Raw genomic sequence first — 25,791 nt, forward strand, 5'->3', positions numbered from 1 at the left:
TGCAACAGGTTATATAAACCGCACAAATCGCCATAAGCTAACCTCCGAAAAGAATTTAAAACAAAATTTTAAAAGAATGTCGAAAGGTTTCCTTTTGGTACCATACATTCTCCATTTATGGAATTTTTGAGATACCTTTCGTAAATTAACATAAAGACAGAATTCTACACAACTATTGAGCGTAATTATAGTAGGGTACAACTCCTTGCTTCGAAAAGAAATTTTTTTTGCTGTTATTAAGTACAATTTGCTACAACAAAAAATGATAGCTTCATAAATAATTAAGCTATAAGTAGTAGATATAAATGTAGCCAGGTAAGGTCAAATTCTTAAATTGAACTTGATTTATATACATTATGTTTATCTTGTCGGGGGCGGTACGGTGGCAGAGGCGACAGCAGCGCCGGTCTTCACACGGCAGGGCCTTGGTTCAAATCCCATCCAGACCACCTCCTCCTTCGTAAGACTGGATACTTTACTACGGGTAAAATTAATTCACAGAAAGCCAGAAATGGCAGGCCGAGACCTCTCGAGGTTGAAGTGCCAAGGAAGTTGTTTAATTTATTTTTAACAAATTAAATGTCTTTCAAATCCAAAACATTCATTGTTGCTTTAAAGCGTACGAACAAAATTATATGAATTAAATTATTTAAATAAAATACTAAATTCCAAGATTTGGCAACAAAAAAAGATATAGACTCTTTAACTTAATGCAACCGTTATAAAAAATTTCAAACTTCATAGGAAGGCTCACTTTACAGTGTACACTACCACACACTCACCAGCGTCATCTGTAAGCTGATTGTTTAGACTTCCATGCCGTTACCGCGCAAACTCTTCGGCAGCGCGAGTGTGAAAAGCGCCAATTTGTTATGCTCTCGCACTCGCTCATCTTGCGAACGCTCCAGCATCGCATTGTTTGTTTGTTGCTACCATTTTATGCTGCCCCATAAAACGCACAGCTGAGTCGTGCTCTGGTCCCATTCGTTATCATCTCGCGCAGGACACGGTACGCTCACGTATTCTCCCGGCACGTTACAGTCTCTCCCTCGCTCTCTTTCTCTATCTTGATAGGACCCGTTTGTTGACACCCACGCGTGTGTTCCAGCGTGTAACGAATGCACACGTGACCACGTACAGAGAGCACTCGCCTTATGAGAGAGCAATGAGCAGATAGAGAGCGAGAGTCGCTGCCATGTTTGTTTTCCTTTTGCATTACTGGTGTCCGCCTGTCAGGCTAGCACCAAGCTGCTGTCAGCTGAGGTTCGCGCCTCACGTGATGTGCACTCACTCTCTCGGCACCCGAAAGGATACTCAGCAACGAAGCGAAGGCACGATGCATTTACGCTCTCTCTTCCTCTCTCTCAAGTCTCGCACACGCAACGGCCCTTTACTCCGGTTGCGGCTGTCGGTCGTCAGTCGAGATGTAGATTTGGTGCGGTTCGTAGATTTACACTTTGTCACGCGCTTGGTACGCCTTTTTTGGTGGGTCCGCCGAATAGAGCAGCCAGTTGAAGATATCTTCCTTCCCTCGCACCACCACCACCACCCGGCTGTGTTCTGTGGAGGGTGACACTTGAGACGTGTTTTCGAAACAAATGCGATCGAAAAGTTGAGTGGTTTGCTGGGAAAACCACCTGCTCGAAGGTACAAGTCGGGAACAAAGTGTTTAGGGTGAAAGTTGTGAAAGTGTGCAAAATGTAAGTGATTAAAATAAGTGTTTGCGAGCATTGCGGCATACATAGGTCGATAAAGAATGATAGAGCAAATTGTAAAGCCTATTTCCCGCGCTACTGAAGAGTGAAGTGTAAATGACACCAATGGAGGCGCCTGGTGGCTAATACCAAGTCGTGAGAAAGGAGCTTATCTTCCAGGCATAATTTTATCGATGTTCTGGATCGATTTGGGGGAAAAAAAGTTTTATGCTTCCTCTAACACTTCGAACAGGACCCATCGTTGGATGCTGGAGAAAGGGGCGTATTATGCGACTCCTTCACCAGCAATATCCCTTCTTCAGCTCAAGCATCTCAAGAGCAACCCTCATCCCGAGCATCATTGTGTGTGTGGGCATATTTAATCTACTTGTGTGTGTGTGTGTGTGTACGTTACTGCAATGAAGAGTGAGAAGAAAAGCACAAACAAGGCTAGTGTTGTGGTTATCCATTCTAGCGGAGGCTCCTATCGCCACAAAAATATGAATCACCCTGTGTGAGCGTTGTGCGTTCTGTGTGAGGATGCAAAAGTGAATGCGTGTGCGTACCTTTTATGTGTGTGTGTGTGTGTGTGCGCGTGCATGTACCGTGCGAAAAGAGAGAAGTGACGCAATAGAAGCAAAACATACCACCAAAACACACCAACACATCCACAGCTTCTTATGCAAAACCCAGCATCGACAGAACTGCGATTGACAGCTGACGACGAGAGATAGTTACGCGCAAGTTACGTCAAATGTTTGTGATCTTAAAATAGCTTAAATAAGTGTCTTGAAAAAGAGCTTTTATTTCACCCAAAAAAAAGTGATTAAAATCCTTCGTCAAGTTTACATCGCAGCCAGCTGCTTCCTGCTAATGTCCTTTCCTGCCGAGGCTATATTATTTATGTGGGGCTGTAGCCCCATATGTTATGTAGAAACAGCATGTTTCCCACATACATCTCCACACAAGCGACACACCACCGCTGCATCTGTATGCGTGTGCAGTGTGAGAACCGATCCGTGCCAATGCCGACATGCGACACGAGACCAATGTTGTGTGTTGAGACGGGTGACCTTGAAATCGTTCTACCACACAAACCGGGCCACCCCGGGAAAAGGGGGGGGAGGGGGGAGGAGAACGGGAGGACTGATAGGGGAGGTGGTTGTGAACTGCATTTTAAAAATTCATACAAACATTCCGCATTTCTCCGTCAGTCGCTCTCGCTCCCTTCAAATGTGCTTTTGCAAGGTCGGAAAATGGGACAAGTGGAACAATTTTGCAGATGCGTCCGTCACGCGGATGTAGGAAAATCGGTCGAAAAAGCTCGCTATGTTGTTGGTTTTGGTGTGCAGTTATGGAAAAATCTGGCAAGAAAATAGCTTTCATAGCTTGACTGGACTAAGCAAACTGGCACGAGGAATGACTTTTCGGATATTGTACGAGTCCTCGGCAATCCTTTTGGCAAGAAGATGCTTTTCCATCTGATACCGGGAGCTGGTTATGCAAATATGATCCCGCTCTTTCCGGGCAAACGAAACGAAACACACAAAGGTTTACCCCCAATCCGGCTCGGTTGCTTGCTGGTACAATTTTTCAAAAGTGTCATTAAGTGGTTTCGAAACCTGACGAAGGTTCGTTCGCCCCGTGTGAGTGGGGAACGTTCGTTCGCTTTAAGGGGAAAGTTTTCCATCAGCACTTCAGCAGAATGGGCCATATGCGCCCCTGTGATTATGATTGATGATTGTTGCCGGGGGTTCGGGATTTCCTTTCGCCTTTGCTTCCACGGTTGGGCAGGGCAGGAAAAAAAGGACAGACCTCTTGAGTGGCCGGGTACACATTTGCAACACCATTCTAAGCATTGAGCGACCGTGCTTTGTAGTGATTTTTCGTGGAATGTTTAATGAAATTAACTCGCAAATGTGCAAACAGGCGTGTGCTGTGCAAGCATGGTTCGTTGTGTTTTTCTCCTTGGTGTGGTTTGCTGGTGGTTGGGTGGGAAAAAAAATGCCGGAGGGGGGAAAAAAAGGAAATGTAAACCCGAGAAATGAGATGGGAAAAATAATATTTAATGTTTTTAAACCCTCTGCAGTCCCATTCCACACAGACCAAGCGAAACTGCAGAACTGTACAGTGCAATAATAATTTCCAACACACAAACACTAATGAGTCTCTGGAGTGAAGTGTGCAAAAAGTCTGAGAATCCGAGTGCCGAGAATGAGTTGCTACCGGTAGAAGAGTGTACGAAAAAGAAAAAGTTTCGAAGCTCCGAAACTGTCTGCAGAACTGTGTGCATTGGTCCGAGACGGATGCGGAATGATTTTGGGCCGCAGTACTTTGCAACCCGTTTGCATAAAGTAAATGAGGAATGGCCGGCCGGGTTGTCCTTTGCGCTTCTGTCTGCCGTGCTAGGCTGAGTTTTGGTTATGAGTCCGGTCTGTTTTATCTTCTTCTACAAGCCCTTTGAATTGGAGAATTTTATTTTAATGTGTTTCATCCACTTTTCTACCGTTTGGTCTGGAAAATATAAATTGGGAGAGTGGACTGGTCAGCGCTAGTTGCAGCTAATGATGATTACAGTATATTTGCCCTGGAAGTAATGAGCCAAAGTTATTTACTTTTAAAACGATTACTGTACGAGGCAGTTAGCTTTTTATAAAATTTGACTGAATTTGGAAAGGAAATTTTGAACTTCAAACTGAAATTTATCGATGTGGTCGTGTGGAGATGATGATGATAATCCAGTGGCGGATCAACCTAGGAGCGGAATGAACGGCCGCTCGGGGTCTCGTCGGTTAGGAGGGTTCGTCTTTGGCGAGGGAAATCCTGTTGTTTTCCTCTAATTAGAGGGGCCTCAACTGAAATTCCGCTGGGGGCCTCCAAATATCTTGACCCGCTACTGTGATGATCCCATCTCTAACCCCTACTACAGTAGATTGAGATGATCGAGTTATCGACTACACATCCTTTCTTGGAGGGTGTTCTTCTTGTGTTCTTCTATGGGTAGAGCCAGTCATTCTCCATCATTCTATTATGTTTGTTCGTTACTTTGACTTAGCTATCGATCTTCTGGAACATTTTTCCTATGCAATATCAAGCTCCCTCTATCATTGCACTCATTTATTCATTCATCCAGCCATTCGTCATCATACATACAAGCGACGTCCAACACATATAACAGACAAACTAAACTTTCTTACCAGAAGCTCGGCAAAACGCAAAAATAGACCTCAAGAACGTTAGGCGATCTGATGATGTTCCGAACTGCGTCCTATAAGGTAGGTTCGAGGCTACAGCCACATGCTTTGGAGTCGTTAGACAGAAGCCTAGACATCATTCGAATGACGGCACGATCTCCTGAGATGCTGTGGAACCAAGGCTTTAAGGATATTTGGGAAGGGATTGAATGTAAAAACCTCTCAAGTTTATCTTTGCCCCAGACGCTCTGTGTCCTACCGAGCCATGCAGAGAGAATGTGGGGCTCACATGTGCTTGTGAGGTAGGTAGGATAAGCTTATCAAATAGAGACTCTTCCTAAGCGTCCTTTTGGCCAATTGATTTGACCTTCCATTGCCCTAGAACATAGGATGGAGCGAGCAACCAAACAGGAGATATTAGAAAAAGGTTTTTCAAGAAGTTTAAGACCTTTAAGATTTCTTTCACAATTTACATTCATAATTGACAGCTCACGAAATTGAAAACTTCTTCTTCTTATGAACGTTGAGCGCATTTTTTTCAACTCAGAACGCGGAGTTTCTGGAGTTCCTAGCCGTCATATAGTTTGGCACTCTTGGAGCGTTAGCTCTCCGTAAGGTGTAGTGATGTTTCTATATATCTTTCCCTTACTATCCTTTGTGTGAGGTATGATGGCAAACTTCCCGTCACTAAAGTGTCTATAAAAACCATAGTCTGGTACGAAACTCGAATCGAATTCTGTAGTCTTTGCGGCCTATTACGTTGTGTTTCTGTTGCCAGGAACAAAAATGTTGGACAACAATTCAGTTGTGGGCAATAATATTATTGAATCATTCCGTAGCGGATAATGTCTGTTCCTAATGTTCTTTATAACGTTTTCGATGTGGTCGATAAGCTAAAGTTTATCGTCAATTATAGCTTCCAAATATTTATTTTTAGAACCGGTGTCAACAGGTACTTATGTATATTGTTATCGGTTATCAACTTTTTTTACTGCTTGCAATCGGTATTGGTCAACTCAAATTAAATAAAATAGCTGTTCCCTGAAACAGTACGCTACAGTAACAGTATGCATGGGAAAATCGAGCTAGTCAATCATAGACAAATATTGTTGCATAAAATGTTGCTCCAATTTCCTCTGAACCGGCTTGACGCATTTCACCCGAACCTGATTGTTATTCCACTGTTATTTTACTTACACATTCCAGTGTCGTTTCCCTGGAAAAACATACACGCAATTTATTAAAGGCAATCTCAAAAGAAGCTAAAATTGTGTGAACATTTTTTCATAGACTGTAGTATGAGCAATAATTATTTGCGGAAAAAGGTAATTACATATCGGACGGCAGTAACTGCGATCATAATTGGACACTAATTGAGCATTTTTTTGCGGTTAATTACGAGCAACGTCAGATTCTGCAACTCGATACGTTTCAATCGGTTTGATTGCAGAATCACAGGCTGCGAGGATCCTTCGGTGATCAATTTTAATCAACGATGAGCTGATTTTGTTCTCAAAAGCTTTTGATGGAGGCCACAATTAATCATTTTTAAAATTAATTTCACTGCCTTTTTTGGGTGCGTTTCTTGTTCGATGCACACTCGTACACCTGTAATTGGAAGTTCATTAAAACGAGGCTCGGCAAGATTCATAAGGATTCCGAGTCCTAGAATACTTGTGGTTGAAAAAAAATCCTGATAATGGCTGACGAAAGTTTTTATTAAAATAAAAACTTTCGTCAGCCATTAGTAGCGTCTGAAACATTGTCCTTCAGTTATTAAATGGTGTGTACCAATACAGAGCGTAGTACCCGTCCCATACCCGGCTCAGCTCGGGTGGAAGCCCGTAAAAGTCATTTGCAGCGATCGGTGCCTCAGGTATATTGACCCTAGGCACTTAAGCTAATTAGCATAAATCGGTAGCATAAATAATGATGACTTAAAACGTGTTTAACGCACCGACCAAACGGTGGGAGCGCTTATTACGTTGGAATTAATTTTACCTACCAATATTTTCTGGTGTCTTTTGTGGATGGCTGCACAGTCCGCCTTTGTGTCTTTGTGACGGTGTGGCTGTACGGCCACAAAATATAAGTACTCGCGTGTGTATTCGTTCGTGTGGTGCCTTCCGGCTTAAGTCTGCCGGAATAATCGATTTGCTGAAGGGCAGGAAGAATGGGCTTAGTGAAAAAAAAAAACGAGGCAAGAAACGATGAAGAAAATGTGTTCTGTAACTAAAGCACAAAGGAAATCGCTGGATTGGAGCATGAATTGAATAATTCCATTAAATTTGCATCCAACGAAAATTGGTGTTTATTTGCGGATGAATTGTGGTGATGAAAAAATAAAATAGAAGAAGAGATTTTGGGAATTTTGACTAGCACATTTATGAAAAAAATGGAATTTTTATAATCATTTGCAATAAAAATCATAAAAGTAAAGTATTTTATTTTCTCCTATTTATTCAGTTGTGAAGTGATGAGGTTAATCAAAATTAAGTGAAGTGAAATTTCAGTAGATTGGATATCTAAATTATTTATTTATTTATTTATTTATTGAGTATTACGGTCCGATGCAGTATTGTCACCACCGCATGTGGTGACTGTGAATTATATTCACGCAGAAAAAACAATTAACAAAATTAACTAGGCATTTCCTCCTAGTTATTTGCCATATCCCGGGCATGCTCGGTTAGGATATCTAAATTGATGTGCAAAAAAGTGAATACGAAGCGTGTGTGCGTGTGTTAGTGCGTGAAGTGTTTAAAGTAAAAATAAATTGTTAACCAAAAAGATCGTAAAACGCATTGTGCCGTGAAAGTGATCCACTTGTAAGCACCAGTATTTGAGTCTCTTCGCGGAAATTATTAAGGTAAGAAAACTTGACGAATATTTTTTTTTAAATTACTTATCACGTTTTTATTCAGAAAAATATTTTAGAAAATTTGCATAAAATTATTTTATTGTTATTTTATTTACAGTTTATTGTTTCTCTTAAGTATAAAAAGAGTTCAGATTAATTTTCTTTGTTTGACTTTCAGGTTTTACTTATCTTCTTAAGCTTTAATAGTATTTTTGAACTGAAATAATTTTAGTTATGCTTAACTTTTGTCTTTTTATGGTTTAAATATTTTTTTATAAAATTTTTTATTGCTTTTAATTTTTGTAGACTTTGCTTCGTTATTTCCGGAAACAGGTACATCTTTACATTAAAACGACTATTGTTTTATAGGTTTGATAGTTATTTTAAGGTAATTCTTGTTCAATTCTGTATGCATAATATGAAAATACTTTCCTGCTGAAATGGGTTTGATGTTCAAATATCAAAACTGTACGCTAAAACGATCACCATATGTTAGTTCAATAACGAACCGTTGTTGAACCGACCACGCGAAGGAATGATCGATACGGGAAATCTCAGCGAAGATTCCTGGCCTTGTCAGAGTTGCTTGAATCAGACGGCTAACATTTTTTCCTGGATAACCAAGAGAAGTTTTTAGCGGCGGACTCGCACTTCACTAACTCAGCGTGGACAACGGGAATGCCGTAGCTCGATCAGATGATTAACCTTTTTTCCTGGATAACCAGGAGAAGTATCTAACCGTGGTTCTTGCTTGGCTTAATTTCGCCTAATTCTTCCGACGGAGTGGGGAGACACCAAAGTGCGGGACCAACATCCGGAGGGAAGGCAAAGGTGAAACTTTCCCGATTCTGTATGGAAACCCTAATAATGAAACACAAGCTTCTTCGTTGAGGTCTGGATTACAAGTCGATTTTATTCTCAAAAAATCCTGTCTTATATACTAAAACAATCCCGAAAGTTAGGTTGTTAGAATGAAAGAAAAAGTTCGAAACCTATAGTGTCGGGCGTATCCCGAACCTTGAAGCGACGTTTTCTTATCTGTTTATGGTTCTGGACCGTGAGATTACGTGGGTGATCCTTTTTTATGGCTCTGGGTAATGCATCGCGCATCGTCCTATGCATATTCAGTAGGCTAAATTTGTAGCTCACGTGCATATTTTTGTTTTCCTATTCGTTGAGCGATTTTTTTTCACTGCGCTACGATCGTGCCTTGATCTTCGCGTTGGTCGTTTTTTCGTGAAACTAATTGCGCAACGATAATGTATGCGTTGGACTCTAGCGTTATCCTTTTTCGGCCCATGTTCTTTACTCTCGTACTTTACCACATGGCTCTTATTTATGATTTCCATATGTCTGGATATTGTCCCTTTTCTGATATTTCCAATAACGCATCATACTTTCATCCAATGACTCGACTTTTATGACGTAGGATTTTAGAGACCCAAGAGAGGTATAAAGACTTTCTTTTCTAGGTTGGTGCGTTGGTTTGATACTAGAATGTTCATATGGTAGTGATATCTGATCGCTTCATGGAATAGTGTATGAAAAGCCTTTAATCTAGCCAGCGTAAGATACTTTGTTACTCTTTGATTCGATTTATTTGACAAAATTTTCTAGATCTAGATATGATTAAATACGCGCTATTACTAGGAATCAAGATTAGAGATGAGAAGACGTAATTGTCAAGTTCTGTCTCAGGCAAAACTTCGTAAAGGTGAAATATATGCAATCAAGGTCCAACATATTTTTCCTTATGCTCCGTTCATTGAGAAGGTATCAGTAATTGATTGAGATCGATCGTCGTAAATTCGATTACCTTTACAACGACCTCGCTGGTCATGTCTAAACGATCTAACGAACTTTGTCAAAACTTTGGTTTCTACAAATCCATCAATGCTTTTGACTGTGGAATTTGTTAAGTTATGTTTTTAATGCTTATTTCTTTTAACTGTATTGAGGCTGTAATCATACAATTAAGCTTCAATGTTACTCCTTAGTGTTACTACTTAAAAACTCAAAACTAGTTTTTTATAAGAATTTTAGATTGTTAAGTCCTATAAGGCGGTTTTAAGTAAATAAATACTTGAAATTATCGAAGAAGCATAGAGAGCGTTCAAGCTAACATGTTTAGCTAGATGAAAACAACACTCAAACAATGTTTACCAATTAAATATCCATGTCGAGTATAAATTTGCCTCGATTGCTCATCTACCCGTAAAAATAGCTATCAAAGACTCCTCAGCCGATCACACAAAATGTCATACTGCAGACATCAAACAGTTCCATATCAAAGTGGCCACCCAAAAACGCAACCCAGAAGAACCATGCTCAGCCTGCACTAAAAGAATCAACTACACCTTACTTATTCATCAGCGCACTGACTTTTAAGGTTATCCCTGATACACAGCAAACAACAACCATGTCCAGCCGGGCGAATGGCTTGGCCGAAGAAGAAAACTTGTTGAATATTTCACTATCACGATGCAGAGAAAGAGAGAGTGAAATGAGCACGAGGAAAAGATTGTATTGTACGTTGTTACATGGTAAGGTGAACATATGTTTACTGACATCCCTCGCCAGTCCGATACACTACCTCACTGCCTGTGTTCTCTTTTGCCCAAAACTAATGGCGTTCGATGTGCTCGAAGCTGGTCACTGTCTCATCGTTTATTCAACCAAAGACGCTCGGCTCTGTATTTCGAGGCTGAACGTGTAGGGGAGCGCTTCGACCACTTGAGCTGCGACTCCGTTGCTTTACAGCTCCAGATATCCTCAACGGCACATGTGGTGAATGAAGTACCTGCCAATGTTTTCTCGTCACTGTCGGCGCTGTGTTTGAAGTGTTGCACTCCGGGCACAGTGCTACACGCCGGACATGAATCAGAATCGTCAAGTGGCTGTGTTTTGTGTAACAGTGTTGTACGGCTGATTGATGATTGGCAGGGCGATAGTGGACGGTATAAAAGCGGTGACACGGGTTGCCGGTAGTCGGCAGTGTCTAATTAGCTCGAGATCGAACAGTGATAGAACAAACGTTTCGTAAAGCCCTTGGAAGGAATTAAAATGAAATCGATCGCGTGTTGTTTGGTAATTTTTCTCAGTGTTTCGGTCATTTTGATTTATGGCGAAAGTCGTCAGTGGGGTCGCCGAACGTCGGGAGATCGTCTGCTAGATTATGCCGTGGTCGTGAACAACTCACTGCCAGTGCCGGAGAAGAGCAGCATCTATCGCTATCTGCCAGCAGCGGTATGTATAGTGTCCCGAAGTCATCCAGTGCTAGACCTGGTAGCCTAACGACAACTCTTGCAACTTTTCCCACAGGGTGCATACCGGCCACCGAACATCACCGCTATCTACGCCCGCGATAACGTTCCGGCCGGAAACGGTGGCTACGCTGGTATCGTTTCCGGTGGCGTGAACCAATCCAATGTGACGCTCAAGCTTACCTCGAAGCCTTATCAACGGTTCAACTTTACCGTGGAGATTTACGGACGGTAGAGCTCCACGCGCGACTAGAGGAGGTAGCAAATGTAGACAATAAACGGATAAACGGAGAGCGGATTTTCTTTTACATCAGGCTAAGCAATGTGTGGAAAATCTGGAAGCGGGATTTATATTGAGAACGCCAGGTGGGGGGACATTTCTCGAAGGAGTTTCATACCTCGGCCGGGCAGAAGTAACTTTCTAGTTCAATATCAAAACCACGGTTCAGTGGATGGCGTCGATGAACGCCGAGTTGCCCACCGAGTTTCGAGAGCGAACAAGACAAATGTGAAAATAATTGCCGGGAGGAGGAAAACCCGAAACCTCTCCCAGCACCCAAAAAAGTGGAAAATGGAAAATTGAAAAGCAAAAACCCAGACATCCACCACCACACATGTGAGCATAAATCAATTTCCGCTCAACTGCCTGCCACCCGACGGATGAAGCGAAAGAGTTATTGTTTTTCTCACGCAAACGTTGCGAATCTTTGTCTTCTTTTTTTTTCGTTTTCCGCCTGCTCCGGTACCAGTCCGGTGGGTAAACATAAAGGGACAAGAAAAGCCGCTTTTTCCGCTCTCATTACTTTCGCATCACTGGGAGAAAGGGTTTTCTTTTTGGCACGAGGCGTGTGGTGGTTTAGCTCTACCGTCTCTAGCTGGCCATATTTTTCGACTTAAGAAACGATCCGATAATAAAGACAAGGATGTACTTATGCTGCAAAAACAAAAACAAAAAACCGACCCACACACAAAACGAAGAAATCAAATACGGGTGGGAGAAAAAGGAAAGTAGGAAAATCCTTTATTTGATGCTGCTGTTCGGTCGGTTTTCTTTGCTTCGTGCTTTTCTCTAGCGCTGTGTGGTGAGGACGGTGGGAATAGGCTTCCAGGGGACCGTTCCGTTTCAGTTCTGGGTTTGATTGGTATGATCAATGCGATATGGTGAATTGTCTTTCAAAAAATCTCTCTCCAACAATTCTTTATCTCACAGCTTCTTCAGTATTATCTTTTCCTTAAATAAAATGTAAAAAATAGTTTTTTTACATAAAAAAATAGTTTGTAAAAACTATGACCTTCCAAGTTAAACCTTGTATTTTACTTTTGAGGAAGAATTATCATTCTATGACAAACTTCAAATATGAAATTGCTTAACTTTAAGTGTCACAAATAAAAACTTCAATTTAATTAAATTAATGTGCAATCTAGCTTTGGATGTTACACAATTTTACCAAATAAGAGTTGTTTGCTATCTACACAGCATTCTGTTAAACCGATTGCAGCCATTTAGGCGTTTACATTATTCGTTCCATGCACTATGGGATGGCTATGGACAAACAGTGTTCAGCAAAATGATTCGGATATATGGTGTGTAACCAGGGATTTTAGTAGGTCAAGATATTTAAGAAAAATCAGTCTTGGATATCCAGAGAGCCAAGGCAACTGTATATATTTGAGTGACGGTTTTTAACCATCATTAATCGTAGCTCTGTTTCGAACATCATACTCTTGGGTGTTTAAAATTTTATTCAGAGGTAAGGAGAAAATAACCTTAGGTAGAAAGTGGCCATATAGTTGTTTGATTGTAAATCAGACATATTTGTTAATTTTTCTCATATAATGAAGCTTTGCTAGCAAATTTATGTGTCTTTAGGTTACGAAAACATTTCTAAAAAATCGTGTTTGATATTTTTTTCCTCACTGATTATTTTTTAATCACGCCTCTAGTCGTGAATATTATACTGGATATTTTTAATCCTATATCTAGTAAAGTTTGTAAATTTTGAAAAATAAAAATGTTTAAGTCTAAACTTTTTTAACCCTATAAATATTTTATGTTTTTTTGTCACAATTTTTTTTCAAATTACCTTAGGATCTTTTCTTCTTCTTAGTGAGCACTACAACCTCGAATGATCGCGGCCGGCCATTTCTGGCTTACCGAGACTTGATTTCACCCATAGCTGGATAGTTAGTCAGGTGCTCGGTGACGCGGTGTAGATGGTATTTGAACCCCAGTCCTGCCTTGTGAAGTTCGGCTTTGCTATCGCTTCGGTCACCCAACCGCGTTGGGATCTATGCTTTAATGATATATTTATTCATTGATTTATTTATTATTACGGTTTAATGCCATGACTGTGAAATGTTAAATTCACGAATACAACAAATGTATGTAAATATTAGCTTATTAACATAATTTTACTATAAAAATGTAAAATACGAAAGTAATCTGTGCTTTTACCATTTTGAAGTACACCGACATTGAAAAGTCCTCTCATAGATTAATGTTGTACCACTGTGCATGATGAGTCCAAAACGATGTTTTTGAGTTTATTTTTCAGCTCTCTTGGCCACAATATCACTTTTCTTTTCGTTATATTTAATGGCAAGTTGCATTCTTCACATATTTACTAAAGTAGTAGTTTACTTCTTTTTTTCATATCTGTATAAGCTTAAAACGAGAATGTGAATTTTCTAACCATTAATATCCCACGAGCCACACATGTCTTGGCTCTATTTTTACCATCGAAAAGGTTAACTAAACACCACCTTGGGCTCCTACACTCGACTGACTTACCTCAAAATAAACTCCCACCCTGTCAATAGTGACACAACGCAACCCATCCCACCAACTCCAGCGTTTCTGGCCGTCCCTCACAAGCCCACACAGATAGTCCGGTGACATTTCGTATCGCCTTTTGGGAAAATGTGCACGGATGCCACGTGGGCGGTGGGTATCAAGTACACCTTACGCTACATTAGCGACTTATATGCATGTCGGCCATGGGTAGTGTGGGCCGCAAGGTTTTGTAATGTTCACCCGCTTGATATGATATTCGATTAAATTTTTCAGTTTCAGTTTTGGGTTTCCACGAACCGGGAGCAGTGTTTCGATGGGTGGCACTGTCAAGGATCATACCGGATGCGCCCCCGCGTTTCGGTCGACAGAAGAAAAGAAAGCCGTCCACCACGTGCGTTGGCGTCGAAGGCGAATAGCATCGTCCCTGCTTGCCAAGTATCATTTCATCGGCTGTGTGTTGGGTACTGGGAACAGAATCTTGTTCCCCCGTTGGCGTTGTCGGTGCACGGGCATGATGAAGAACCGTGGGAATTTTGAGCTTGCCAGCTTCATCGCCGAAACCTACGGACTAGCTGGCTGCTATTTGTTGCCCGAAGGTGAAAACAGTCTTCTGGGTACGGGTGTGATGAAGCTGGGAAAAAAGTATCCTCCAGGCTGAATGTTTTTCCTTTTTTTGTGTGTCTTTTCTTCCCTTTCTGGTTTCATATGCCAGTAACAGCAGAAGGATCTTTTGCATTTCTTTTCCGGACGGCGCTTTCCACCAGGCTTACACTGACGATGAGAATTCTTCTCATTACTCAGTCGAATATTTATTGTACTCATCTGCCTGGTATTCTTGCGTACAGGCCTGCCTGCCTGCCTACCAGCTAATGTGCCAGCTGTCTCGGTACCGTCCGACGAGGACACCGCCAGCCAAAACCGCCAAAGCGCCATCGTTTAGAATGATGACTATGTTTGGAATGGCGCTGACTTGCGTTGGGTGCGTTTTTTCGGTTGATTTTTCCTTCACCTTTTCCACCTCTACTCTCATAACAAACGAATGCCATTGGGACGAGATGCTGTTTGCCGTTCGGCTCGAGTTGCAGTCCAAACGGGACTGGCTGCCTTGTCCTTTCGCGAACCCGGTCGGACACCATTGCTGGACGGCTCCCCCAGTGATGGTTGAAATATTTAGAGCATAAATTGTTTTCCCGTTTGCTTGCTCTGGGTGGAATGTTCCGTTCGTTTGACTGTTGGAACGAAGCCGAACCGTGTGTCCTTGGTGTGTCCTCGTCGGTGCTTTTCATTTTAGACAGAGCATTATTTTGTGGAGTACCTCGGAAGAAGAGCAAACAAAAAAATCGAACGTCCCAAACTTTCATATTCAAATGGCATGTGTGCCAACTGTCAGATTGATTGTTTTGTGAAACAGAGGCAACAGACAACAGAGCAAAAAATGTTCCACCGGCCAAAATAATAAAAGAAATGTCACACGCACTCACGATTGACTGTCGCTGGCACGGACGAGTTGTGAAGCGTTGTGAAGTGAATATTGCCTTTTCGATCGGTCGATTTTTGCTGCGCTGAAGGGGGAATGTGTTATTTTGTCAAGTACTGTTCATTTTGAGTGGATGGAATGATGTGGGGGATTGGTTTAAAAATGTCAGCTGTCCAATATTTTAATTGGAAATACGCAGTTTGAAATGCGTAGGAGGACTTCTTTAGTTAAATGGACACAATTGATGATTTTTACTAGGAGTTTCAATGGGAAGTACAAACGTTTTGTGCGAAAACAGTCCAAAAAACGTAGTCGAAAGCTGCAAGAGTAATATTCGCTTTTTATTTTTCAAAAAATATATCTGACAAAACATACTGGAATGTGTCAAAATTGTGATAAAGATTCATTTAATAAATCCAAATTAAGTACAAAATAATGTGATCCAGGACTTGAAGAATGATCCAGGTTCTCTTTCTCGAGGAGGAGATATCCAATGAGATCTAAGGAACAATTCATTGGGTATTGCCAAAACTAACCGACTTAAACCTCCTGGAGCCTCACACCACATGGTTACTGAAAAGCAAATCGGACCCTTCCAGCGCTCAATAGTGATCTTCTGATTTTTCGGGATATTCTTTAGCAGAGGTCAAAGCTACTGTTGCAATATACAGCTGAGACCTCCATGCTGAGCCCCTTCACAGTTCTCAGCTTTCGATACGTCGCATTTGCAGACTGGTAAGGGTTACCCTGAAGGTGCCTGCTACGATGATGATCGTGGCGTTAGGTTGCTTTTACAAGCCAGAAAGTTGCTTTTTCCTTGGATGAACATAGCTCTAATCAACCCGCTGATAATCTTATGTACGAAAATAAACTTAGCCATCTAATGTGTATGTAAGAAGGATTCTAGTTTGAGTGCATGATACTTTTCAGAAAACAAAATAGCTCATGTGTAAATGTTGTGAGTTTAAGAAAACCCATTTTAACAACGATTAGATCCTAAATTTTCAATGCGCCTCACGATACTCCATGATTTTCAAAAATAAATTTCTTGGTTTTTTCACTTGACTATCTTTTAGGACATGCTGCCACATATGATGGCACACTAGGAATCCGGATACTAAGAGCCCGAAAAGATCTATCGATTCAGATGGGATTCAACATTTGGTCTTGTTATGTACAGATGGACGCCCTTTTCTTCGCAGTCAGCCAAGCTCTAGAAAAATATAATTAAAACTCCAAACTATTTATTAATTGTTTATTACGGTTTAACGCCATTTTGTCACCATCGTATGTGATGACTGTGAATAATATATTCACAAAAAAAAAACAATTTGAACAAAAGTAACAAGGCATTTCCTCCTCAATATTTGCCATCTCCCTGGCATGATCGGTTGTTTGCTTGCATACTTTTAGGCGTTTTGCATCGAACTGGTGTGTTATCAGTTCAGTACAATTGGAAATCACTTCACATACCTCATATGGCATAAATCATAGAGAAAGATGGTATAAACACGATAACTTATCATTAATTTGGTCAAACCTTTGTCACAAAACTTGAAGCAGCAATAGTAAACGGACAATACTAATGATGTTGTCGAGCAAACAGTCTTCACCGATGAATTTCCGGTGGAACAAATTATGAACTTATCGGTCAATTTCATCACTCTCGTTGGGCTATTGCCGTTCGAATCGAAATCACCCCTGCCGGACGGTCTCTATAATGGTGGAAGTGTGTTACTTCCTGTATAAAATTCTCCCTCCCAAAAGGCTTCCCAACTTAGTGAACCATTTTAACGGAATGACCGTCAAACGGGAAGGAAACAGGATGATTCTACAAATTCGTTGAATCGAGGCACAAAATGAAGCCTTACCGGCCAGCAAACCTTGAACGGGCCTACATTCGGGCCGGTTGAACATGCTGCTTCCTGGTTTTCGTGTCGAGGGGTTTTCTTTGCCTTTAGCTTCCTTTACTCCTTCTGTTATCCATTTTCATCTGAACGGGATATGTTTTTTTAGATACGCGAGGAGAAAAAAAGACACCAATCGTGACCAGTCATCTACAGCTTGGAAGCAATAAATCTTCTGTTAGCAGAGGGGCTTTTTGGGGCCCTCCCAGTTTCATAATTTTCGGCACGATTTTGACGTTTGAATTCCTGCGCAGCTCGACTAGACCGACCGACTATCGTTGTCATTCTGCGCCGGCTTCCGAAAAATGGCGACCAATAGACAACTTAAAAAAAAAACATACATTCCATTCCGACATTGCACATTCCGGCCGGTTTTGCGAACGAAAACCCAGGCCTTTCGGTTCATTATATTCGGGCAGCAGCATGGTTGGAAATGGTTTTTTTTTGGCACGGCTCAATATTGATGAAAGGAAGGAATGTGAAGCGACGGTGGCGAAATACAAAGAGAGTGCTTTTGGTTCCATTGTGCCCAGCAAATCAGCGGGATCAGTGTTCGATTTTTGATATTGCTTTTTCGGCCAGTTATGGAATGTTTTTGAAGCGAAATTGTGTGTTTTGGTATATTACTATTTTTGCTGGTAGACAAAATTGCTCTGTTTTCTTCATCAAAGTTTTTAAGTGCTTGAAGCTGACATGAAAAATTTATTGATGAATATAGTTCAGATCTAAACTCTTTCTATGGTTTGTTTTCTCTCAACAAACTAACGACATGTTTATGTTCGTTATCCTGTCACAATCCCCTATCGTTAAATCGTGCTTTAATGCGTCGGTTCGGTTGTTTACACGATCATGCACTGGGCGCCACCGACCGAGGTCAACCGATGAATATCCGGATTAGTTTATGACTGTTTGTCACGAAAACTAACGCTAGCCTCAGTGGCACTTCTCTGGAACTGGAACAGGAGGAACCTTCCATCGAACCCTTTCGGTTCGTTGGGTTAAACGTTGGGTTGCCGTGTCTTTTCCCACCGGGAATTTTCCACCCCGAGGATGCTGTAGTAGCAGAACGGTCGTGGATTAGTGTTCCGACATTCCGTTCCAATGGTTTCCGGTTTATCGCTCGCTTGCTGACGAAGCACGATTTTAAAAGTGACCTCCAACGCCGGACACACCATCACCAGCTAAAAATAAATAAAATCCTTCGCTTCTCCTCGATACGGGAAATTAATTATGGTGTATTTGGTGCAGAGCGTTTGGGGTGGATGAACGGTCGGTGTTCCGAAAGTGTTGGCATTTCAGATTTTATTCCCCCACATGTACAGACCGCAGGCGATTTTTTGCTCCTTTCGCTCTCTCTCTCACTTGCTCGCTGTTGAAAGAAATGTAGTGAAATTTTTCGCGCTGGGAAATTCATTTAAAAGTGCTACCAGAAGGAGGGGTTTCAAGGAAAATGAACGTTTTGCAGATATCGTAAAATTCGAACGGTGGACAAAAACGCAAACCCAACAACATAAACCAGGAGCGGGGTCGTTTGTTTTGCTGGACAAAGCTCAACCGAAATGGTCTGTTTACATTCGATTTGCTCCTTTTCTTACCTACCACCCCCACTACCCCATTGACTGGGCGGTGGTCAGTAGTTTATAGGTCGTTTCAGTTGTTTGCTCGTTAGCAGCAAAAAGGAGGAGCGTTTCTTTCCGGCTGTGGTAAGCAAAGGGCAATTGAAAACATGCAGCGACTTGACAATCAACAAGCGCTGCAATTTTCCATCAGCAAGAAAGTCGGGATCGAAGGAAGGGAAAAGTTATGCTGAAGATCGGGGTTTTTTTTTCTTGTTGCATTTACTAATGAGTATAATTACTGTTTTTTTTTCTGAATAAATGTTGGAAATAATTCAAAGAAATTGCTGGCAGAATTTGGAATGGTTTAGTTTAAAATGCTGCCTGAGCAGCTCGATCTTCATTAGCTGTGTAATTGGCACCAAGCATTTCTTACCAGAACATACTTTTGTATGAGTTGTTGGTAGCTAAAGTTTGGAGGAATCAATAATGGAAGAGGAAGTAATGGAAATCGAGAATAGTTTTAAGCTCCCTAGCATCATTTATTGTCTGTTTTGGATTTTCATTGCAAGTAAAGCGCTTACTGGCTTTAACGATCCGGCAAATGAAATTTTCGCATAGCATACATTTAGGCGTAAATCCGGTGCTTGAAAAAAACATTTACTGGCGAGGACCCTGTTAGTTTAAACCTGTGTAACTAATCGAGTGTATGTAGCCATTTCCTGAGTTAAAATACTCTCATTTTATGTGCATTTAAGCCCTGTTCCGATAGTCAAACTCAAACTTAAACCAGGTTTGAATGCTATCCAACGTTCTTCATTAGCAGCTTGTCAACCGACTAACAGCCATCAAAGACTCTCGGGTTTGTTTTGATCCAGTGCTTTCTAATTCAATTGCGATTATTGTAACCGTGATGAACTGTACCTAAAAGGCCCCTCGGCTGCCTTAGACGGATTGCTCGAGTTTTCTTGGTCCTCCTATGCGCTAATTCCTCTGTTATCTAGGCACATCAGTGTCAGGAGGACTAAGTTGTTTACAATCTGCAATCACTCTAGTACCGGCGATTCTACACTACTCCTTTACCTTTAGGCTAATGTAAACAAAGGCTTTTTGCTTACGATGTTGTCATCACTCTAATAGCTTTCAGAATTAGACAACTCTCGCGATTCCTAATACGATTTTTGGATAAATTAGATACTCCAATCAGTTTAAACAATCGGAAATTTTCAGTTTGGTTGTTTTTAGTTCAAAATTGTTATTTAACACTGATAGCAAGCCATTCCACTTAATACTGTCTGCACCATCTCGCAGCACATGCAGTTTAATTAAAACCAAATTGTTTTGACAGTTGATCCCTTGTGAGACTTTTCAAACAAAACATAACCGTTTGATTTCAGCTTTCAAAGTGAGCTGAGATACCTGTTTTTGTTTTATATCTTCTTCCATGGCGAAGTTGAGCAATGTTTTTCTAGACACCTTATCATACAACAATGAATAAGAAACATTTAGAAGATCTAAAATGGGTTAAGAACCGGTTAAATAACTAATAAATGGTACTTTTCCATCGACCAATAAAGTTGTACTTACGATTCTAACGATGAAATCCTATATAAGAATTCTACAAACGTAAGAAACGAGAGATCTCGGTCTGCCATTTATAGATTTCTGTGACTTAATTTTACCCGTAGTGAAGTAGTCAGCCCTACGTACGGGAAGGCGGTCTAGATGGGACTTGAACTCTGATCATTTTGTGTAAAGACAGACGCCACTGTACAGATAAGGTACTGAGGACAATAAAATCATCAAACAAATATAACTAATAACAATTGACCTAAAAATGAAAATGAATTCAAATGCGTTAAACACATGGAAGCATACATTTAGGCACAAACCATGTTACGATGTGTACCGCTCAAGTGTATAAGTATAAACAAGACGGAAGATATTACAAAAATAACATAAAAATTACCTCAGAAAACGGCAAAAGATTAGCTAATTCTAACTCAAATTATTAAAAAAAATATTCTCATACCCTCTATCAGGATCCTGCTGGTTCCTGGTAGTAATAATACCACAACTTAATTAAATATTCCTCAATTCTGCTTATCAATCAGCAAATGTGTATAGACGTTCTCATATTTCTCAAAACACAAAATCAAACATTCCACAAATGTATAGCGTTGGGTGATTGCATTTCCCCACTGCCTAAAGGCCGCAATATTCCGATCGAACCATTGCTTTTCTCGTTGACGGTAACATTATTTCGGTGGTTCGCCATCTGTTTCGCTTCCGGCAGTCTTCCGAATCCTCCCCCAAAAAAAAATGGCTTCCGTTTTAATTCCATTGCAGCTTTTCGGAGAAGCATAAAGAAACGTATAACAAAAAAACACTGTAAACAAAAGAGGCCAAGCACATCGAACTGCGATAGGTTTCTCGTTACAGCAACAGGGAAGAATCGAAAATCGAACCTTCCCGAGAGAAAAAAAAGCGCACTGACACAACCAGGAACGTTTCACAATCCTAACAATCGGCCTATTTCTGATATCGATTTTCTTTTTACGGGGGCTCAGTTTGGTGAAGGATGACATTTTTGATCTTCGCTACTTCTCGTTTTGTACTCGTGATTGACTGCCGCATTCGCAACCCAAGATGGTGTCGAAAGGAAGCTGATAAATTTGTTACCAGCTTCGAGTGGGAACTGTGGGAAAGGAATTTTCGGAAGTTATGTCCCCCCCTCTCTCTCTCTTTCTCTGTGTTCAATGAACTCAGAAGTTGCCCTGTTCAAGGGACACACACCCGAAGGACACTGTTCGAGATGGTGGAAAAATGTGGAGCAGATTACTTCTTCGCTTTTATTTCATCAGCTTCTTACGGGTGGTTCAGTTTCCGGTCCCAGTTTATCGACGCAGGGATGCAGACCATCCCGGTAGGCTTATCATAACACCCTGTCTGCTTCTATTTCTCTATCAGTGCTCTATAGTCCTCATGGACAGAAGTGGTGGAGCAGCACCAATACAGCGTCAGAATAGTTCACACAGACACCGACCATCCCCGGGAGGATTCGTTAAACGAAGCCACATTTTTCCTGTGCTGTGCCGTGAACACCAACCGGAGCGAGAACGTGGACTCATCGGTGGACCACAGCCACGGATAATGTGCTGACGATGAGCGGAAAAGCACCGTGCAGCAAAGTAGGTTGACACATTCGCACTGCACCGATCCCCTGCCTGCCCTGCTGCCTTGTCCTATTATTTCCTGTTCCGCTTATTCAATGGAACCATTCAACGCGTGAGGTTGCGGCTGTGGTTGTCAGCTTTTCTGAGGCGTTTCCTTCCATCGTTCGAGGCGCACAGGTCGCATCTTCCACCGTTGAATGAATATTATCACACCTTAGCTAGGCTTGTTCTACAGGCTCTACTTTTGTTCCAACACGCGAAACACCAATCTGCGTCAGGTTGTTGGGACGGTTTGAGAAATGATTTTCCAACCAAAAATTCATCGGAAAGTATTTGACTTCGGTTCTCGCAATATTAGACAGAAAGAATTCCAGAAAGCTCCACTCAAGCGCCCTCGCTTTCAAACAAACTCCACAAAAGTCCTGAATAAAACAGATCAGTTTTCCTAGCAGAGAGGGAAAGAAAAACTTGTGACACAATTTTCCATTTGGCGGATACGAAAGAAAAATCAGCGGACGGAAAGAAATATAAACCATTCGGATTTAATAAGCCCGTTCTCTGTGTGTGTGTCTGTGTGGCCCTTGCTGCGTAGCGAACGGTTGGAAAATGGGAAAAAGATTCGTGCTGGAACTAGACCGGGGGGAAGGCCGCAAAGAAAAACGGATGATCGACGTCGGAAGTGTTTCGGTATTTAATTTGCCTAACAAGCAACCGACGACGGCGAAGAAAAACCAGAAAAAGGGACAGAAATGATAAGGAAACCCCCGGGAGGAAAATTCGTTAACATAACACATACACTCACACACACACACATACACATACACACACAAGAAACAGTGGCATGTTGGAAGGCAGGGGCATTTATTCTTAAGGCGAGTTCCTTTTGTGATCACTCGTGATAGCTCGATGTGCTTGGGTGTGTGTGTGTGGATGCAAGGGAAGTATGGAAGGGAAGCAAGAAAAAAGCCATCATGCTTCCAATTTTAATTCCGGAGCTTCTCGGCGTGTTATTCTTTAACGATTTTGTTCCTCGTTTTCCGGCTACCGACCCATTTCCCGATCGTCCCTCTTGTACTGCTCCATCACTGGTCGCCTGTTTCAATGGCCTTGGGCGGTTTAGGTTTTTCTTCTGCTGGGACGCCTCCGCTTCAAAGCCACGAGAGGCTCGGTGGGATGCACGGGCGCGACACGGTCACCGCCCTGCGGAGAATATTATCGTTTGCATGAGAATTTAATGTGTTAAAGCTTAAGGCAGGAGGGGGGGGGGGGGAAATGTGGTTTCTGTGGGGGTTTTTGCTTAAAGTTGGGTGGATTTTGAAAAGCTTCATCTTCCTATCAGTAGATTAATATTTTAAAATTTGTTGAAGTTCATGTCTCACATTTTTATAAAAATACGTTATTTATACCAATTGGAATGAGCTTAAAACTAAGCACATAATTTTTGTCTTGCGGTTTGCATACTTTCTATATCAGTTTCGCTAAAATAAATGCACACCAATAAGCGATTTCATTTACGAATTATAACAACTGTTGCTTAAACTAAAAACATTACTTGTTAATCTTGGATATGAGATCGAAAAACGCTCTTGCTTTTATGAAGGTTTCTACGACAAATTAGATGCATTGGCGGCATTGCTGCCGACAAAGGTGCTTCAGCAATGACCGGAATGAAAAACGTTTGTGTTATTACACCTGTGGATTGTACGTTTCTTCTTGAAGGGGTCGAGAAAGCGAAAGTCTAGTTCTATCTTTAAATGATCCCCTGAATAAAGTGAATATTTATTAACAGTTTCCAGCACGGCTTCAGATTTATTTGGATTTAAATAAAAAAGCTTTAGCAAAATTTTATTTTGAAGGTTTCTTCCAACTCTGACTACTATTAGGTTATCGAAAAGCTTGTTTTAGCGTAAAGGAAGTAAAATAATTACAATAAAAATAGCTGAGCATTCATTAATTTACTAAATAAAATTTCCTTAAAAAAAACCTAGTGAAAAACCATTTATTAACACCCAGATTTTAAACTTAAATTTAAAGCTATGTTAAATCTGTTAAATAAAAAGCTATTCAAGCAATTTAAAGATTTTTGAAATTTAAAATTTAAGTTTTTTAAAAAGTAAATCAATAATTGATTAAATAATTAAGCAAATCAATCAATATAAACATATTTGAAAATTTTGGAAATTCAATTTTATCCGGTCAGTTATTTATCCATGGAAATAGATATTAAATCTTAATCTGTCTGTCATACTTATTAATAAAGCAAACACTTCTTGGTCTAACGACCTCTTAAGGTCACGCCTACCAATTCTTGCTTTCTAGTCTTATTAATGGATAGTCAGTCCTTATTACGGGGCAACGGTCCGGATGGGATTTGAACCTCGGTCCTACCGTCGCCTCTATCACTGGGGCGCCCCAACAGAATGTTACTATTGATAAAGCTTTAAATCTTACAGTAAGTCTTAAATATCAAAAATCAGTGTTGATGCTAACAAGATTAAGTTTCAAATACAGCTGTTAGGATCGAATTCATCCATGTTTTCGAATATCTATCAAGATAAGCAAATGAACCCACTAATGGGGTATCGGCTAAACAGTAAAATGAATCTTCGCTGCCCCAAGAGCTCGCTAAACCAGTACGACATTCAATAACAAAATTATTTATCATTTTAATTTTCCTTCAATGACCCAAACACTTTAAAAAAATAATAGTGCTCCTCCCCCCGAAAACAAAACCAGTAAAATATAATGCCATTATGTTTTCCAATCGTACAACCACCGTATGAAACCAGCGGAAGTCGAAAGTTTGCCCACCGTTTACGCAAGCAAATATATCACACGCATATAATTTAATGCACGATGAAAGTTTTCTGCCTCCCAAAACAGTGGGCGAAAAATAAATCCAATAAATAATTTCACTCCCTTGGCTTGGACACCGCCCTACCCCCCCTTTACACATTGCGCTTTCAAATGTTTTTCCTTCAAGATTCCATTCATTTTTGCTAAAGAATAACTTGCCATTTGCTTTCTTCAGCGAAATTTGCTTCACGCTTCTTCGACGGTGGTGTAATGTGGTGTTGTGAAGAAACGAAACGAGACGAACATAGTAGAATTTGTGAACCCGCAAAACTTCAAACACCCAGCCGAGGCTAACCTTCCTTCTTCGCCACGAAAATCACGATCAAACAAATCGGTAATGGACAGAAAGGCGGACCGAAAGCGCTGTATCAACAGTACAGCGCGCCGGGATTGAGATTAATGAGAAGGAACGGGAGAAAAACATGTTTTTCCTTCGGTTCGGTACGGTTTCAGGTTTCGGCCAACCAGCAGCAGATAAAAGAATTTCGACGCCGTCAGCATGTTGCTGAGCGGAAAGTTTCGTACCCCGCGGTCCCAAGTCGTTGCCTTTTTTTGTTGGGCTCTTGAAACTGGTAGAAATCCCCCACGAGAAGGTTTTGTACCTTGTTTTTTTTTCATATCAATAATCCATGGCAAATGTTAACATTTCATTCCTTCTGGAAGGACGCCATCAATAATTCATCTTTGCCACCCCCCTTATCCTATTGCTGGTGGCGTCTTGGGGAATGATTTTGCTGCGATTGCGACCGATCGATTGGGTTAAAGTTTGTGTGAATGGAGTACATTTGGAGGTTTTTTTCCTTTATTGTTAATCGTTTTTTCCTCACCTCCATCCGTCCTTCGGTACTACACGCAACAGACAAAACCTTACAAACTACCAGGCGTCTCCATCGATGGGAAGAAAATAGGCTGAAGGCTGAGAAAGCAGACAAAAAACGATCTCGTATGCAAAAGTCAGTTAAAAGCCTCATTCATATGTACCGAAGAAAACTCCTCACGCGAACAGCTGGCATC

General features: G+C 41.1%; 2 protein-coding genes across 3 annotated transcripts in view; both read left to right on the forward strand.

Annotated features, from left to right (window-relative positions):
• The first annotated feature begins 1,432 nt into the window (after nucleotides 1–1,432).
• The window catches only part of LOC118509603, a 173,117-nt gene continuing 148,758 nt past the window's right edge, over nucleotides 1,433–25,791 (forward strand). For both annotated transcript variants that reach the window (XM_036050398.1, XM_036050399.1), the window contains exons 1-2: nucleotides 1,433–1,700; nucleotides 7,355–7,757. The gene's annotated coding sequence lies outside the window, so the exon portion shown is untranslated. The remainder of the gene's footprint in view (nucleotides 1,701–7,354; nucleotides 7,758–25,791) is intronic.
• On the forward strand, nucleotides 10,726–11,330 carry LOC118509610 (probable salivary secreted peptide). Its single transcript, XM_036050420.1, has 2 exons — nucleotides 10,726–10,994; nucleotides 11,070–11,330. The coding sequence occupies exons 1-2, from the start codon at nucleotides 10,812–10,814 to the stop codon at nucleotides 11,244–11,246; spliced, it is 360 nt and encodes a 119-aa protein (XP_035906313.1). The 5' UTR covers nucleotides 10,726–10,811; the 3' UTR covers nucleotides 11,247–11,330.

This window comes from Anopheles stephensi, chromosome 3 (genome assembly GCF_013141755.1).
Source record: "Anopheles stephensi strain Indian chromosome 3, UCI_ANSTEP_V1.0, whole genome shotgun sequence".
In the NCBI taxonomy this organism is placed as follows: Eukaryota; Metazoa; Arthropoda; class Insecta; order Diptera; family Culicidae; genus Anopheles; species Anopheles stephensi.

Bases quoted from the DNA above. Each gene is read 5' to 3' on its own strand.
- LOC118509610 (XM_036050420.1), top strand. From the start codon at position 10,812: ATGAAATCGATCGCGTGTTGTTTGGTAATTTTTCTCAGTGTTTCGGTC. The intron at 10,995-11,069 runs GTATGTATAGTG...CTTTTCCCACAG, and splicing joins ATCGCTATCTGCCAGCAGCG to GGTGCATACCGGCCACCGAA.